This window comes from Heterodontus francisci, chromosome 6, assembly GCF_036365525.1.
Source record: "Heterodontus francisci isolate sHetFra1 chromosome 6, sHetFra1.hap1, whole genome shotgun sequence".
NCBI classification, from domain to species: domain Eukaryota; kingdom Metazoa; phylum Chordata; class Chondrichthyes; order Heterodontiformes; family Heterodontidae; genus Heterodontus; species Heterodontus francisci.
In genome coordinates, this window is record NC_090376.1 from 36,930,601 (window position 1) to 36,947,441 (window position 16,841).

Sequence of the window (16,841 nt, forward strand, 5' to 3'; positions counted from 1 at the left end):
GTTTGGGTTCTGCCAGGGCCACTCAGCAGCTGACCTCATTACAGCCTTGGTTCAAACATGGACAAAAGAGCTGAACTCAAAAAGTGAGGTGAGAGTGACTGCCTTTGACAACAAGATGGCATTTGGCCAAGTATGGCATCAAAGAGCCCTAGCAAAACTGGAGTCAATGGGAATCAGGGGGAAACCTCTCCGCTGGTTGGAATCATACCTAGCGCAGAGGAAGATGGTTGCGGTTGTTAGAGGTCAATCATCTCAGCTCCAGGACATCACAGCAGGAGTTTCTGAAGGTCATGTCCTAGGCTCAACCATCTTCAGCTGCTTAATCAATGACCTTCCTTCAATAATGTCAGAAGTGGGGATGTTCGCTGATGATTGCACAATGTTCAGCACGGTTCACAACTCCTCAGATATTGAAGAAGTCTGTGTAGAAATCAGCAAGACCTGGACAATATCCAAGCTTGGGCAGTTAAGTGCCAAGTAACACTCGTGCCACACAAGTACCAGGCAATGACCATCTCCAAGAGAGAATCTAACCATCTCCCCTTGACATTCAATGGCGATATGGGCCATCTGCAGCAGCAGAATTGTACTCAACCACAATCTGTAACCTCATGGCCCAGCATATCCCCCACTCTACCATTACCATCAAGCCAGGAGACCAACCCTGGTTCAATGAAGAGTGCAGGAGGGCATGCCAGGAAGCAGCACCAGGCATACCTCAAAATGAGGTATAAACCTGATGAAGCAACAAGCCAGGACTACTTGCATGCCAAACTGCGTAAGCAGCATGCAATAGACAGAGCTAAGCGATCCCATAACCAACGGATCAGATCTAAGCTCTGCAGTCCTGCCACATCCAGCTGTGAATGGTGGTGGACAATTAAACAACTAACTGGAGGAGGTGGCTCCACAAATATCCCCATCCTCAATGATGGGGGAGCCCAGCACAACAGTGCGAAAGATAAGGCAGAAGCATTTGCAACAATCTTCAGCCAGAAATGCCGAGTTGATGATCCATCTCGGCCTCCTCCTGAAGTCCCCAGCATTACAGATGCCAGACTTCAGCCAATTCGATTCACTCCGCGTGATATCAAGAAACGACCGAAGGCACTAGATACTGCAAAGGCTATGGGTCCTAACAATATTCCGGCAATAGTACTGAAGACCTGTGCTCCAGAACTTGCCTCACCCCTAGCCAAGCTGTTCCAGTATAGCTACAACACTGGCATCTACGCGGCAATGTGGAAAATTGCCCAGGTATGTCCTGTACACAAAAAGCAGGACAATTACCGCCCGATCAGCCTACTCTCAATCATCAGTAAAGTGATGGAAGGTGTCAACAGTGCCATCAAGCAGCACTTGCTTAGCAATAACCTGCTCAGTGACGCTCAGTTTGGGTTCCGCCAGGGCCGCTCAGCTCCTGGCCTCATTACAACCTTGGTTCACACATGGACAAATGAGCTGAAATCAAGAGGTGAGGTGAGGTGAGGGTGACTGCCCTTGACATCAAGGCAGCATTTGACCGAGTACGGCATCAAGCAGCCCTAGCAAAACTGGCATCAATGGGAATCAGGGGGAAAACACTCTGCTGGTTGGAGTCATACCTAGCGCAAAGGAAGATGGCTGTGGTTGTTGGAGGTCAATCACCTGAGCTCCAGGACATCACTGCAGGAGTTCCTCAGGGTAGTGTCCTAGGCCCAACCATCTTCAGCTGCTTCATCAATGACCTTCCTTCAATCATAAGGTCAGAAGTGGGGATGTTCGCTAATGATTGCACAATGTTCAGCACCATTCACGACTCCTCAGATACTGAAGCAGTCCGTGTAGAAATGCAGCAAGACCTGGACAATATCCAGGCTTGGGCTGATAAGTGGCAAGTAACATTCGCGCCACACAAGTGCCAGGCAATGATCATCTCCGACAAGAGAGGATCTAACCATCTCCCCTTGACATTCAATGGCATTACCATCGCTGAATCCCCCACTATCAACAGCCTAGGGGCTACCATTGACCAGAAACTGAACTGGAGTAGCCACATAAATACCGTGGCTACAAGAGTAGGTCAGAGGCTAGGAATCCTGCGGCGAGTAACTCACCTTCTTACTCCCCAAAGCCTGTCCACCATCTACAAGGCACAAGTCAGGAGAGTGATGGAATACTCTCCATTTGACTGGATGGGTGCAGCTCCAACAACACTCAAGAAGCTCGACACCATCCAGAACAAAGCAGCCCACTTGATTGGCACACCATCCACAAACATTCACTCCCCCCATCACTGACGCAGAGTGGCAGCAGTGTGTACCATCTACAAGATGCACTGCAGCAATGAACCAAGGCTCCTTCGACAGCACCTTCTAAACTCGCGATCTCTACCACCTCGAAGGACAAGAGCAGCAGATACATGGGAACATCACCACCTGCAAGTTCTCTTTCAAGTCACACACCATCCTGACTTGGAACTATAATCGCTGTTGCTTCACTGTCGCTGGGTCAAAATCCTGGAACTCCCTTCCTCATAGTACTGTGGGTGTACCTACCCCACATGGACTGCAGCGGTTCAAGAAGGTAGCTCACCAGCATCTTCTCATGGGCAATGAGGGATGGGCCATAAATGCTGGCCTGGTCAGTGATGCCCACATCCCATGAAACCAATTTTAAAAAATTAGGTCACTATTTCCCAAAGGCTCCTTTACAGCAAGGTTATAATTAGCCCTTTCTTATTGCATAATACTGTATCTAAAATAGCTCTATCCCTAATTCGTTCTTCAACTTACTGATGCAGAAACCCATCTTGTACACACTCCATGAATTCATCTTCCACAGCTTTAGAGCTGAATAGGTTTACCCAGTCTATTTGTAAATTGAAGTCTCCCATTATTACTGTATCACCCATGTTACATGCACCTCTAATTTCCTGATTTATACTATGTCCAATATTACCACGACTGTTTGGTGGCCCACAAACAACTCCCACCTATGTTTTCTGCCCCTTGCTGTTCCTTAGCTCCACTCAAACTGATTCTACATCTTGATCCTTCAATCCAAGCTCCTCTCACATTAATGGACTGATCTCGTTCCTTATTAAGAGGGCTACCCTACCTCCTTTTCCTTTTTGCCTATCCTTCCTAAATGACAAATACCCTTGAATATTCAGTTCCCGGTCATGGTCACCCTGTAACCATGTCTCTGTTGTGGCAATTTTCTCATACCCACTTACCTCTATTTGTGCTTTGAATTCATCCAGTTTGTTGCAAATGCTGCATGCATTCAGATAGAGTGCCCTTAACTTTGTTTTTTTTTATACATAATTCTGTATTCTGATCCTATTTGATGCTTACCTTTGCTTCGCCTGACTTCTAACTTCGCTTACTACTTTCTTATTTCAGTTTTGCTTTCCTCCAATCTGAGCTCCCTCTCAGGTTCCCATCCCCCTGCCAATCTAGTTTAATCCCTCCCCAACAGCACCATCAAATCTCCCTGCGAGGATATTCATCCCTGTCCTGTTAAGGCGCTACCCCCATCCATCTTGTACAGGTCCCACGTGCCCCAGAACCAGTCCCGTTGCCTCAGAAATCTGATGCCCTCCCTCCTACACCAGTTCTCCAGCCACATGTTCAATCACTCAATCCTCCTATTCCTATGCTCACTAGCATGTGACACTGGGAGTAATCCTGAGATTGCTGCTTTTGTGGTCCTGCTTTTTAATATCTTTCCTAGCTCTCTAAAATTTGCTTTCAGGACCTCATCCCTCTTCCTGCCTATGTCACTGGTACCAATGTGGACCACCACCCCTGGCTGTTCACCCTCCCCCAGAACAATGTCCTGCAGCCTTGACCCTGACACCAGAGAGGCAACATACCATCCAGGAGTAATATGTACAGCCGCAGAAACGCCTGTCTGTTCCCCTAACGAATCCCTGATCACTATTGCTCTTCCATTCTTCTTCCGTCCCTCCTCTGCAGCTGAGCAACCCGTGGTGCCATGGAGTTGGCTTGGCTGCACTCCTCTGAGGAACCATCACCCTCATCAGTATCCAAAATAGAAAACCGGTTAGCGAGCGAGATCGTCTCAGGAGATTCCTGCACTACCTGCCTGGTTCTCTTAGACTGCCATTTCCTCTCCACCTTCATGCTCCTCACCTGCAGTATGACCACCTCCCTAAACGTGCTATCCACTTAGTTCTCTGTCTCGCGGATGCACCACAGTGACTCTAGCTACCGCTCAAGTTCTGAAACCCAGAGCTCAAGCTTTTGCTGATGTCTGTGTCTAGGACACATGGTGTGTCCATGACTTCCCACATACTACAGGATGCACATTTCACTAGGCCGAACTGCCCTGACATTCCTTAACTTTACAAACTATTTATTATAAGTAGAATACTTAACTGTTACTCACCAGTCAGCTTCTTTCCCTGTACTTACAGCTACAGAAACCAGTTTAAACGTGGCCTAAGCTGGAGTAAAAACAAGGAATGCTGGAAATACTCAGCAGGTCTAACATCATCTGTGGAGAGAGAAGCAGAGTTAACGTTTCAGGTCAGTAACCCTTCGTCAGAACTGGCCAGTTCTGATGAAGGGTCACTGACCAGAAACGTTAACTCGGCTTCTCTCTCCACAGATGCTGCCAGACCTGCTGAGTATTTCCAGCATTTCTTGTTTTTATTTCAGATTTCCAGTATCTGCAGTATTTTGCTTTTATCTAAGCTGGAGTATTTTGTTCAATTCTGCATGCCACACTTTAGGAAAAATGCCAAAGCCTTAGAGAAGGTGGAGAAGAGATTTACTATAATGCTGCCAGGAATGAAGAACTTCAATTCTGTGGAGGGACTGGAGAAGCTCAGGTTGTTCTCCTTAGAGCAGAGGAGGTTAAGAGGAGATTTGATAGAGGTGTTCAAAATCATCAACAGTTTTGATAGAGTAACTAAGGAGAAACGGTTTCCGGTGGCAGAAGGGCCAGTATGCAGAGGATACAGATTTAATGTAACTGGCAAAAGCAGAGGAGCCATGAGGAAACTTTTTTTTTTAAACACAGCAATTTATGATGATCTAGAATGCATTGCCTGAAAGGATGGTAGAACAACATTCAAAAGTAACATTCAAAAGAGAATTGGTTAAATACTTGAAGGGAAAAAATGTACAGGGCCAAGGGGAAAGTGCACGCGAGTGGGACAAATTAGATAGCTTTACCAAAGAGCACAGGTATAACGGGCCGAATGGTTGTATCATTCTATGGTTCTATGTGAAAGCCAGAGAAGCACATTGTTGACACTGTAATTCTCTCAATCCAGAGTCAGGTGTCTCTATCAGCTCTTTTCCAATATGGCACAATGGGGAGCTCCTGAAGACTTAACTCAGTTGCATGCAAGAGAAATGGATTACCAAATTAGGCCATTTCTTCCACAAACCAGATGGCAAATTTCACCTCGTCAGCATGGCCAACAATGCTATCTCTAGATGAAACAATAGCTCCATAACCATGCAATACTGTGTAGACTTTAGGCAAACTAACACCCTTAAAACATTTCCTCTACTTCCAACAGCCTCTTGCGGATGTATGACCGCCCTCTGCACCATTTTCACCTCTGTAATAGAACAGAAAGACTGGAAGTTACCTCGGAATATGACCTATGCCAAACCAAGGCAAAGCAAAAGGTATCAAGTCAGAACCTAATCAGCACTACAGCAAAATGCAGGAAATCTAATTCAGGATCATACATTGCACCCCACACATTCTCCACAAATTTTACCATCCATACCAGGCAATTGTTGAGTAGCCAAAAGAGCACCTGCCTACACATATTCTGGTCATGCTCCCACATCCATTCTGGACATCAGTGTGAGAAATCATCAGGAAGATGACTAGTCTTATCATTCCATAACTACCTACTGGTTAGAAAAGTCCCCCCACCCAAACAACAAGCAGGCTAGCATGAATCTCTCTACTAGCAGTAAGAAAATATGTGCTCTCTCCATGGCGGAGGGCAGTCCTAACCACAATAAAAATGCCACTGAAGCAGGTGAATATTTTCTTGACAATCGGAGTATGTGATGCCTGGCCTCCACCTGGAATTGGAGTCCACTTTTGGAAACCTCCCTCAAAGAAGCATGTCAGCCATGAGCAGCCCCAGCATTCAGGATTTACTTGGTTGTCCTCAAATCTAACTAACTCCACAATCCAGGACCAAAAATCTGCTTCAGCCCCTTGAATTGCATGAGTCAGAGTACTAGCAGACTGTTATGGCGATACACTTTTCTCAAAGGAACCATGCATTTAGGATATGCAGTATGTGATTAAATAACTAAATATACAATAACCTCAAAACATCAATGTAAATATACCTTTAATCACACAAAGGCTTCTTAAAATATGGGTAGATACCTAGTCATAAATCAAATGTACAACTTCACAATTTATATGTGTAACTAAGAGTATTATAATTTCATAAAATATATCTATGAATACCACAGCTTCATAAAAAAATGGAGACAAAGAGTTAGAATTGTAAATTGTAATTATCCAAGATACATTGCAATATGAAAAACCTGAGATAAAATGTTTTCTACAATGTGTTCAGCACTATTTTCTCAGTCATTATGCTCTTACTCCAGCAAGGAAGGAAGATGTACTTGACCTAGTTGTGGGTAATGAGACAGAACAAGTCGGCAACTTAAAAGCAGTGACTACAAATATAATTAGATTCAGTTTAAAAATAGAAAAATAAAAAGGGCAAAGATAAAGATACTTGACCAAACAAAAAATTACTGAGAGATAAAAAAAAATTCCTTCGCAGAGGGGAGGATGTAACTACATTATAACAACTTTATGTAGGTAGCTGCCATGGTACCTCCTTCCTATGCTCCTCTTCCAGGTCATCCATGATCATTAAGAACAGGGGAAAAGCCAGTTGATAAGACTATTGTAATTGTCATGAAGACCCCCACCTGCCAAGAATGAGGCACTCATATTTCACCACAGGAACATTAACTTTTAAACTGTTACTGGAGTAAAGAAAGAACTTGCTTCAAAAAAAAAACCTTGACTGCAAAGGCATTTGCATAGTAACAGACAGTACCTGGAAAGGACAAAGGGGCCACTCCCTGCTCCAATTTAATCCACAATGGACTTTTGATTACCAGATGTTGAAGGTGCAGAGGCTAACATTCCAGGTTAACTGCTAAAATGGCTGAGTACACAAACAGACGTGGTCAGACCAGTTTAGTCACATGCCTGACTGGCTGTTGGGAGGTTTTTTTGAATTTGAACTTGCCACAGAGTAAAAACTCAAAGATGTTTGCTCCTGAACTGAAAAGACCTCTCTCCTGTCTGCTACCATCTCTTTCTCACGGAATTGAAGACCAATTGAAGATACATGAGTCCCAAGGGAGAAAAGTCTCCTACAGTGAACAAGGCTTAAGAATAATACTGGGACCCAACGAAAAGCAAGACTACCTACAAAAAGACTACAGTGAGCTCGAAGCACAGTAACAAGAAATTCTTCTGATATTGCCTCAAACCTCTCTACTTTATTTCTCTTCTCTTTTCTGTCTCTATTTGCATGTGCATATCGCGTATGTATGCTAGCGTGAGGCACGGCGTGTATTGGTAGGCATGCTAGCATGGGGCGCAGCGTGTATTTGTATGCATTGACCAAATTAGAGTCTAAAGTTTAAGTTTTAATAAATTTCTCTTTTCTTCTTTAAACCTGAGAAAACCTGGTTGTGCTCATTTCTTTGCCTTATAATTGGAAAGTGGTGAACAAGGATTCACCAAGGGGAGCTCAAAACACAGTGTGTTTAAAAAAATTAAACCCTGTGTTACGACCAGGTGAGAAAGGTGTCTAGGGGTCTGTTACTATCTTCACCTGGTCTTACTGTAACAGGGTTTAATTTTGAACACACTGTGTTTTGAGCTCCCCCTTGGTGAATCCTTGTTCACAACTTTCCAATTATAAGGCAAAGAAATGAGCACAAACAGGCTTTCTTTGTTTTAAAGAAGAAAGATGACATTTATTAAACCTTAAACTTAAACTCTAATACAATTAACACCTGCGGATATATGATGCGTACACTGACACGGAACACAAAAGTCCGAGTGTATCAGGCCTGTGTCCTCAGTACCTTGCTCTACGGCAGCGAGGCCTGGACAACGTATGCCAGCCAAGAGCGACGTCTCAATTCATTCCATCTTCGCTGCCTTCGGAGAATACTTGGCATCAGGTGGCAGGACTATATCTCCAACACAGAAGTCCTTGAAGCGGCCAACACCCCCAGCTTATACACACTACTGAGTCAGCGGCGCTTGAGATGGCTTGGCCATGTGAGCCGCATGGAAGATGGCAGGATCCCCAAAGACACATTGTACAGCGAGCTCGCCACTGGTATCAGACCCATCGGCCGTCCATGTCTCCGCTATAAAGACGTCTGCAAACGCGACATGAAATCGTGTGACATTGATCACAAGTCGTGGGAGTCAGTTGCCAGCATTCGCCAGAGCTGGCGGGCAGCCATAAAGACAGGGCTAAATTGTGGCGAGTCAAAGAGACTTAGTAGTTGGCAGGAAAAAAGACAGAGGCGCAAGGGGAGAGCCAACTGTGCAACAGCCCCGACAAACAAATTTCTCTGCAGCACCAGTGGAAGAGCCTGTCACTCTAGAATTGGCCTTTATAGCCACTCCAGGCGCTGCTTCACAAACCACTGACCACCTCCAGGCGCATATCCATTGTCTCTCGAGGTAAGGAGGCCCAAAAGAAAAGAACACGCTAGCAGCACATGCGAAACACACGTGCAAATAGGGACAGAAAAGAGAAGAAAAGGTAAGTGGAACAGTTTGAGGCAATCTCGTTACTGTGCTTCGAGCTCGCTGTAGTCCTTGAATGAAGGTATGGTCTTGCGTTTCGTTGGGGCCCAGTGTTCCTTTTAAACCCTGGGCATGCAGGAGACTTTTTCTCTCTTTCAGTTTATGTATCTTCAATGGCTTCCGAAGCTGGTGAGAGCGAGATGAGGGCAGACAGGAGAGGAGGTAATTCTTGCTTCAGTTCCAGGAGAGATCTTCACTCCATGAGTGCACGGCTTTGTCTGAGTTCAAATCCTTTGTTGGAAGTTCAAATTCTCTGCAACAGCCAGTTAGTCATATGTCTAAAACTGGTCTGACCATTTCTTCTGTGTATTGGGGAAGCAACTGGGTCCCCATTGTTCCAACACTGCTAGTACTGTACAAATGTCCTTCCAGTCAGGGTTTTGCAATTTTAAGTTTTAATGTTCATGTGGCGAAATAACGTGTGCCTCAGTCTTGGCAGGTGGGGGGTTTGCCTGACACCTGTTACAATAAGACCAGGTGAAGGCTGAGAAAGACCCCTAGATACCTTTCTCACCTGGTCGTAACAGTAATCCTTTTACCTTCTTAACACAGAGAGGGGTGGGGCCGAAAGGTATTGCATTGAGTCACTCAGAGAAGGCAAATCTGGCAAGACCAGCAAAACTGAAAGAAACAGCAAAGAAAACCTGAGAAAAATATCTAGACTGCAGGGATGAGGTCCTTTGATGATCCCTTTGCTGTCTTCTCAGCTTGGGGGTCATGTGAAGGCCATAAATCACATCATTATCAGGTCACGAATGCCATTATTTTTAATTCCAAGCAACTGCGACGTGTACAGGTGTAAATCCAGGAAATTTGCAATCACCATTGATTGCAATGGTGGTCAGAGTTATGGTAATTAACTTTTCCCGATATCAATAAGGATTCCGGCAAAGCAGCTCAAAAGTTCCAGTAAGTTATGCCGCAGCATAAATAATGACATAACTCATTTACGCACTTCTACACTGGAAAAATAGTGCATGCCGTTGATATGTTGCAACTAGTCAGGAAATTCCAGGTGAGGTCAAAAATTCAAATGATTAAGTTATCAATAAAGACTGGAGAAACTGGAGCTCTCTGTTATTGAAAAAAAGAGATGATTGAGAGGGACTTTGATAGAAGAATGCAAGATGTTAAAATGCAGTGGATACAGTCTACCCAGAGTGCTATGTTAGGGTATGCCAAGAGAAAAGAACCAAAGGCCTGGATTAATCCTGGTGCATTGAAAGTTTAGGAGAGATGTCAGGAAGAATTTCTTCATGCATCTCTTCATACGGTGGACGTACACTGGTCTTCTGGGTAAGGTAATGAAAGCACAAACCTTAAACTCTTCAAATAACAGTTAAATAACACGATGGAGGGAGTTTAAGTTTTTGATTCTCAGCAGATGAACTAAGATGGGACAAATAGCTTTGCTCAACTGTATCTATCTTGTGAGCTTGTACCTTTAGCATCATTATTGCTAAATTTCAAATTTCAGTAAATACACTGCATGCACACACATAAATATTATGCAGTAAAACATCTCTCATTCTAGGTAGACCATACAGACATACCTTGTATCCAGGTCCTAACTGATGTATTGCAAATATTTGTGCTGGGTTAAGCGCTTCGGTAAACACATAGACTGCTCCAAGCTGGCCACAGAATACTCTATTTGCATCTGCAGTTTCCGATGAGCCTAGGAAGCATTTGTCAAAACTCTACACAAAAAAACAAGTAACACAATAATAAATGTTCGTGCATTATGAGCCAAGCATATATTTTATACGATTTGATTTAAAATCAGTTAAACAAAACAGATCATGAACAAACTTTTTCCAGAAAAACCAAGAAACTGCAGCCTAAAATCATAGAACCAGACAGCACAGAAGGAGGCCATTCAGCCCATCATGAGTTCATTGGCTCATTGAAAGAGTTATCCAATTAGTCCCACTCCCCTGCTCTTTACCCATAGTGCTGTAAATTTCTCCTTTTCAAGTAGATATCCAATTCCCTTCTGGAAGTTACTAATGAATCTGCTTCCACCACTCTTTCAGACAGTGCATTCCAGATCATCTCCCCTCTGGTTCTTTTGCCAATCATCTTAAATCTGGGTGCTCTGGTTACTGACCCTCCTGCCAGTGGAAATATTTTCTCATTTATTCTACCAAAACCCCTTTCACTGGATAGATAGGCATGAGAATAATTTCAGCTTCCCTAGTTGCTGCAGGTAATTGAACTGCCCCATCTCTGTTGCATCCTCTCTGAGGCTTGATTCAACATTAGCAACCTCTACACAACCAATAGCACTAAGCTACAAAGATAAGAATTCAGTCAAAATATTAAACAACTACAAATAGTCTATGCTCAATTTATCTTCCGTAACATTGTACCCCACTATGTTAAAAAAGTAAAAAGAGGTTTTTTTGGGCCTCCGATTTAGTATTATACTTTTCCCTCGGAAAACACTAACAAGTGGCAATATGATGAATATAAGAAGAAGCCTGGTACATCTTGATCGCTCATCCTCTAATTACGACCTGTCCAGGTGCTTGCTCATTCAACTCACCTTTTTATTTTTCCCTTAAGGCTACATTGAACTTACATCATTAGTGTTGACATGCCAAGCCATATCTCCATAAGAAACCAGCTGACCATTGACATAACAACGAATCTCACTATTTCTCCAGCGATTGTATATATGCACAATGCTGATCATATACCACTGCAAAATAATATATGCAAATTATTTGTCATCGATATCAATGAAATCTGACAATTGCCCAATGCTAGACATGATACAGTCTATTCATTTCAATGTGCATCAAGTAAAGCAATCAGTTGTTGTAAATAAGCAATCATCTCATCAATTACAAGCATAAGTAGAATTATGCCCATCATTTGATGTTACTTTATATGCTTTACAGATAACCATTCTTTTGGCATTCAGCTTTGAATATTTATTCTATTTGACAGCATTTCAACTTGAACTCAGCTGTTGCATAGTACAGAAATATAATCCTGCACTACTTTCAACTCTGAAAAATAGAGAACTCGTACTCATACAGTGCCTTGCCTCAGGCTTTACAGACAATTAAGTACTTTTGTCGTGTAGAAAACATGGCAGCCAATTTGCACACTGCAATGTTCCACAAAAGCAATAAGATAATGACTATTTAATCTGTTTTAGTGACCTTGGTTGAGGGATAAATATTGGTTAAGACACTGGGGAGAACTCCCTTGTCCTTCTTTGAATAGTGCCGTGGGATTTTTCAGATCCTTCTTTTACAGTGCAGCATTCCTTCAGTACTATACTGAAGTGTCTGCCCAGATTATGTGCTCAATCACAAGAATGAGACTTGAACTCACAACTTACTGACCCAGACACAAGAGTGCGAATACTGAAGGCTGACACCCACACAGCTTATTGGTGTATTCTATTACACCAAGTAATAGAATACAACAGGGTAAATTTATATTAGAAATATTTGAAGCACAACAGTCTCACTATAAAAGTATATAATATTTTAAACTCAGATTTTTTTAAATTATGTTCAACAACTTTCACCATATAAGTTTTAACTTTTAATATAACTCAGGAAAGACAATGAAATACAAAACCTGACCTACTGCATTGACAGAGAAAAAAACATACTTTTCGATACACACATATTTATCTTCCACAACATGTATTCTTCAGTCTATTAATGTTAGTTATATCATGTATTTACCTTTCTGGGCTGAAAATCATACTTCACACAATGCTGGAAACCTTTTCCTTTTGATTTCAATGATGTTACAATCAAACAGTTTCCAACAAAATGTGCCGAATAGCCAACTCCTTTGCTCGTTCGAAAGCTGCAAATTAAAATGGCACAACTGTATCTCTTCAAAAAAATACACAGGTCCATTGCAGATAAATTGTGGCTCATTCGGTACACTTCACAAAAGCATTAAATGAATATTCCTCAACTTTATAACTAGTAAGGAAAAATCATTCTACATACACTGGTTTCCCAATTTCATCTCTGCATCATGAAAAGATGCCGAGCAGAAACCACTAGTTTCAAATTAGATAAGGGAAGGAAAGACAACACCCTACATTGTTTTTGCATGTATCCTAGTTTCTGACCAGCATTGGTTGAGACCAATGGTCTTCCCACCCAATCAGGGATGATACATCATGTTGAATTCCAAGAGAGAAAAATCATTAAAAGAGGGAGCCTCTATACCAAAAAAAACGACTGCAATTTAGTCACAGAATTTTGACAACACTAAAACCCTTGGTTACTATTTCATTCGATTCTCTCAATAGTTGAACAGCAGACCCTGTATTTGGACATTTTCTCCTCCAATACAAAACTCTAACTTTTTTATACTATGTCCTCATGTCTCAGAGGCTAATAATTACCCCCAATGTTATAATATTTAAAATGATTCAATTAAGCTTACACTACAGTACATAACTCTTTCTTCAATAGCAAATAATACCACAGAAAGCAGTGGGTAGATTTCCAATATGACATTCAGACAAAGAACTGGCATTGCAGATCAGCTAATATCAGTGGACAGGAAAAACAGGCAGTTTCTACATTGGGTAATTGATCTTCAATGCCAATTTTACACCCAGGCAGCAAGTTGAAAACCAAACCTCATCGGTGTACAGTTCAACACAACTCATATCTTTGTTTATAGTCAAACAGTAATATGACAAAAAAAAACATTTTGAAGCAAGGAATGAACCACTTCAAACTTTAGGTAAATGAAACAGCAATTAAAATTTGGCCACAATCTTCACCTTTGTTACAAAGAAATGCCCTTTGATTTAACTGACATTCTATATTTCACTGGCAGTCATCAAAGCCCATATAAATACCTTTCACAGAATATCACTTTACATTTTAGATAGAACCATAAAGAAAATATAGCCTACTCCTGTTAATTAAAAGCTGTTGCTGATGAAAAGAAAATCAAATTATCCAATAGTGTGAATTAAGCAAATTTAATGAAACACCATGGCAAATTGCTATAGAAACTTTAGAAAACTTCATAACACATCAAATCGCTTCCATCTTCCCCTATCCTCTCAAAGTTCATCTCTTTCATAAAACCCAACTCCTGTTTCCTTGATCCCCTCACTATTCAACCACTTCTCCCAACTCCAACACCTGTCAACACTGTAAAGCAGAGTTGTCCAACATGCGGTCCGCGGGCCAGGATCCAGCTCGCAAAGGTTTCTGTCCAGCCTGCGGATGTATTTCAGAAAGGAGAAATTTACAATGGTCATTTTCTTTCAGGCCGGCTTTTTTAAAAAATCACAAGTCAGTTTCACAACTTCAGACAGATTCAGGGATTTCTGGCAGCTTCCAAACCTTTTTTCAAACCCCGAATCTGTCCGAAGTTGGGAAACTGCTGTTCCAGCTCCCAGCTGTGAAACTGCCAGCATGACGTTATTAAAATAAACTGACCAACCACGAAACTGCTGGGCTGAGCGCACCTACTCGTGGCAACTGTCAGAGGATGGAGGGGGGACAGAGAGAGAGAGAGAGAGAGAGAGAGAGAGAGCGCGCGCGGGGGGGGGGGGGGGGGGGGAGAGAGGGCACGGGGGGTGGGGGGGAGAACCAGAGAGGGCGAGGGGGGGGGGGGGGAACCAGAGAGGGCGCGGGGGGGGGGGGGGGGGGGGGGAACCAGAGAGGGCGCGGGGGGGGGGGGGGGGGGGGGGGGGGGGGAACCAGAGAGGGCGCGGGGGGGGGGGAACCAGAGAGGGCGCGGGGGGGGGGGGGGGGGGAACCAGAGAGGGCGCGGGGGGGGGGGGGGGGGGGGGGGGAGGCGAGAGAGGGCGCGGGGGGGGGGGGGGGGGGAGGCGAGAGAGGGCGCGGGGGCGGGGGGGGGCGAGAGAGGGCGCGGGGGCGGGGGGGGCGAGAGAGGGCGCGGGGGCGGGGGGGGGGGCGAGAGAGGGCGCGGGGGCGGGGGGGGCGAGAGAGGGCGCGGGGGCGGGGGGGCGAGAGAGCGCGCGGGGGGCGAGAGAGCGCGCGGGGGCGGGGGGGGCGAGAGAGCGCGCGGGGGCGGGGGGGGGGCGAGAGAGCGCGCGGGGGCGGGGGGGGCGAGAGAGCGCGCGGGGGCGGGGGGGGGGGGCGAGAGGGCGCGGGGGCGGGGGAAGCGAGAGGGCGCGGGGGAACCAGAGAGGGCGCGGGGGAACCAGAGAGGGCGCGGGGGCGGGGGAACCAGAGAGGGCGCGGGGGCGGGGGAACCAGAGAGGGGGCGGGGGCGGGGGAACCAGAGAGGGGGCGGGGGCGGGGGAACCAGAGAGGGGGCGGGGGCGGGGGAACCAGAGAGGGGGCGGGGGAACCAGAGAGGGGGCGGGGGGGCGGGGGAACAGAGAAAGAGCGAGGGGGCGGGGGAACCAGAGAGGGAGCGAGGGGGCGGGGGAACAGAGAGAGAGCGAGGGGGCGGGGGAACAGAGAGAGAGCGAGGGGGCGGGGGAACAGAGAGAGAGCGAGGGGGCGGGGGAACAGAGAGAGAGCGAGGGGGCGGGGGAACAGAGAGAGAGCGAGGGGGCGGGGGAACAGAGAGAGAGCGAGGGGGCGGGGGAACAGAGAGAGAGCGAGGGGGCGGGGGAACAGAGAGAGAGCGAGGGGGCGGGGGAACAGAGAGAGAGCGAGGGGGCGGGGGAACAGAGAGAGAGCGAGGGGGCGGGGGAACAGAGAGAGAGCGAGGGGGCGGGGGAACAGAGAGAGAGCGAGGGGGCGGGGGAACAGAGAGAGAGCGAGGGGGCGGGGAACAGAGAGAGAGCGAGGGGGCGGGGGAACAGAGAGAGAGCGAGGGGGCGGGGGAACAGAGAGAGAGCGAGGGGGCGGGGGAACAGAGAGAGAGCGAGGGGGCGGGGGAACAGAGAGAGAGCGAGGGGGCGGGGGAACAGAGAGAGAGCGAGGGGGCGGGGGAACAGAGAGAGAGCGAGGGGGCGGGGGAACAGAGAGAGAGCGAGGGGGCGGGGGAACAGAGAGAGAGCGAGGGGGCGGGGGAACAGAGAGAGAGCGAGGGGGCGGGGAAACAGAGAGAGAGCGAGGGGGCGGGGGAACAGAGAGAGAGCGAGGGGGCGGGGGAACAGAGAGAGAGCGAGGGGGCGGGGGAACAGAGAGAGAGCGAGGGGGCGGGGGAACAGAGAGAGAGCGAGGGGGCGGGGGAACAGAGAGAGAGCGAGGGGGCGGGGGAACAGAGAGAGAGCGAGGGGGCGGGGGAACAGAGAGAGAGCGAGGGGGCGGGGGAACAGAGAGAGAGCGAGGGGGCGGGGGAACAGAGAGAGAGCGAGGGGGCGGGGGAACAGAGAGAGAGCGAGGGGGCGGGGGAACAGAGAGAGAGCGAGGGGGCGGGGGAACAGAGAGAGAGCGAGGGGGCGGGGGAACAGAGAGAGAGCGAGGGGGCGGGGGAACAGAGAGAGAGCGAGGGGGCGGGGGAACAGAGAGAGAGCGAGGGGGCGGGGGAACAGAGAGAGAGCGAGGGGGCGGGGGAACAGAGAGAGAGCGAGGGGGCGGGGGAACAGAGAGAGAGCGAGGGGGCGGGGGAACAGAGAGAGAGCGAGGGGGCGGGGGAACAGAGAGAGAGCGAGGGGGCGGGGGAACAGAGAGAGAGCGAGGGGGCGGGGGAACAGAGAGAGAGCGAGGGGGCGGGGGAACAGAGAGAGAGCGAGGGGGCGGGGGAACAGAGAGAGAGCGAGGGGGCGGGGGAACAGAGAGAGAGCGAGGGGGCGGGGGAACAGAGAGAGAGCGAGGGGGCGGGGGAACAGAGAGAGAGCGAGGGGGCGGGGGAACAGAGAGAGAGCGAGGGGGTGGGGGAACAGAGAGAGAGCGAGGGGGTGGGGGAACAGAGAGAGAGCGAGGGGGTGGGGGAACAGAGAGAGAGCGAGGGGGTGGGGGAACAGAGAGAGCGAGGGGGTGGGGGAACAGAGAGAGCGAGGGGGTGGGGGACAGAGAGAGCGAGGGGGTGGGGGACAGAGAGAGCGAGGGGGT

At 47.2% G+C, this 16,841-nt stretch overlaps 1 protein-coding gene across 6 annotated transcripts in view; it reads right to left on the reverse strand.

The window, feature by feature from the left end:
* Positions 1-16,841, reverse strand: part of nbeaa (neurobeachin a) — a 988,762-nt gene that overhangs the window by 854,176 nt on the left and 117,745 nt on the right. For all 6 annotated transcript variants that reach the window (XM_068033481.1, XM_068033479.1, XM_068033480.1 and 3 more), the window contains exons 6-8: positions 12,567-12,693; positions 11,441-11,560; positions 10,410-10,556 (exon numbers count right to left, since the gene is read on the reverse strand). In XM_068033481.1, the coding sequence (XP_067889582.1) occupies positions 10,410-10,556; positions 11,441-11,560; positions 12,567-12,693 (394 nt within the window). The remainder of the gene's footprint in view (positions 1-10,409; positions 10,557-11,440; positions 11,561-12,566; positions 12,694-16,841) is intronic.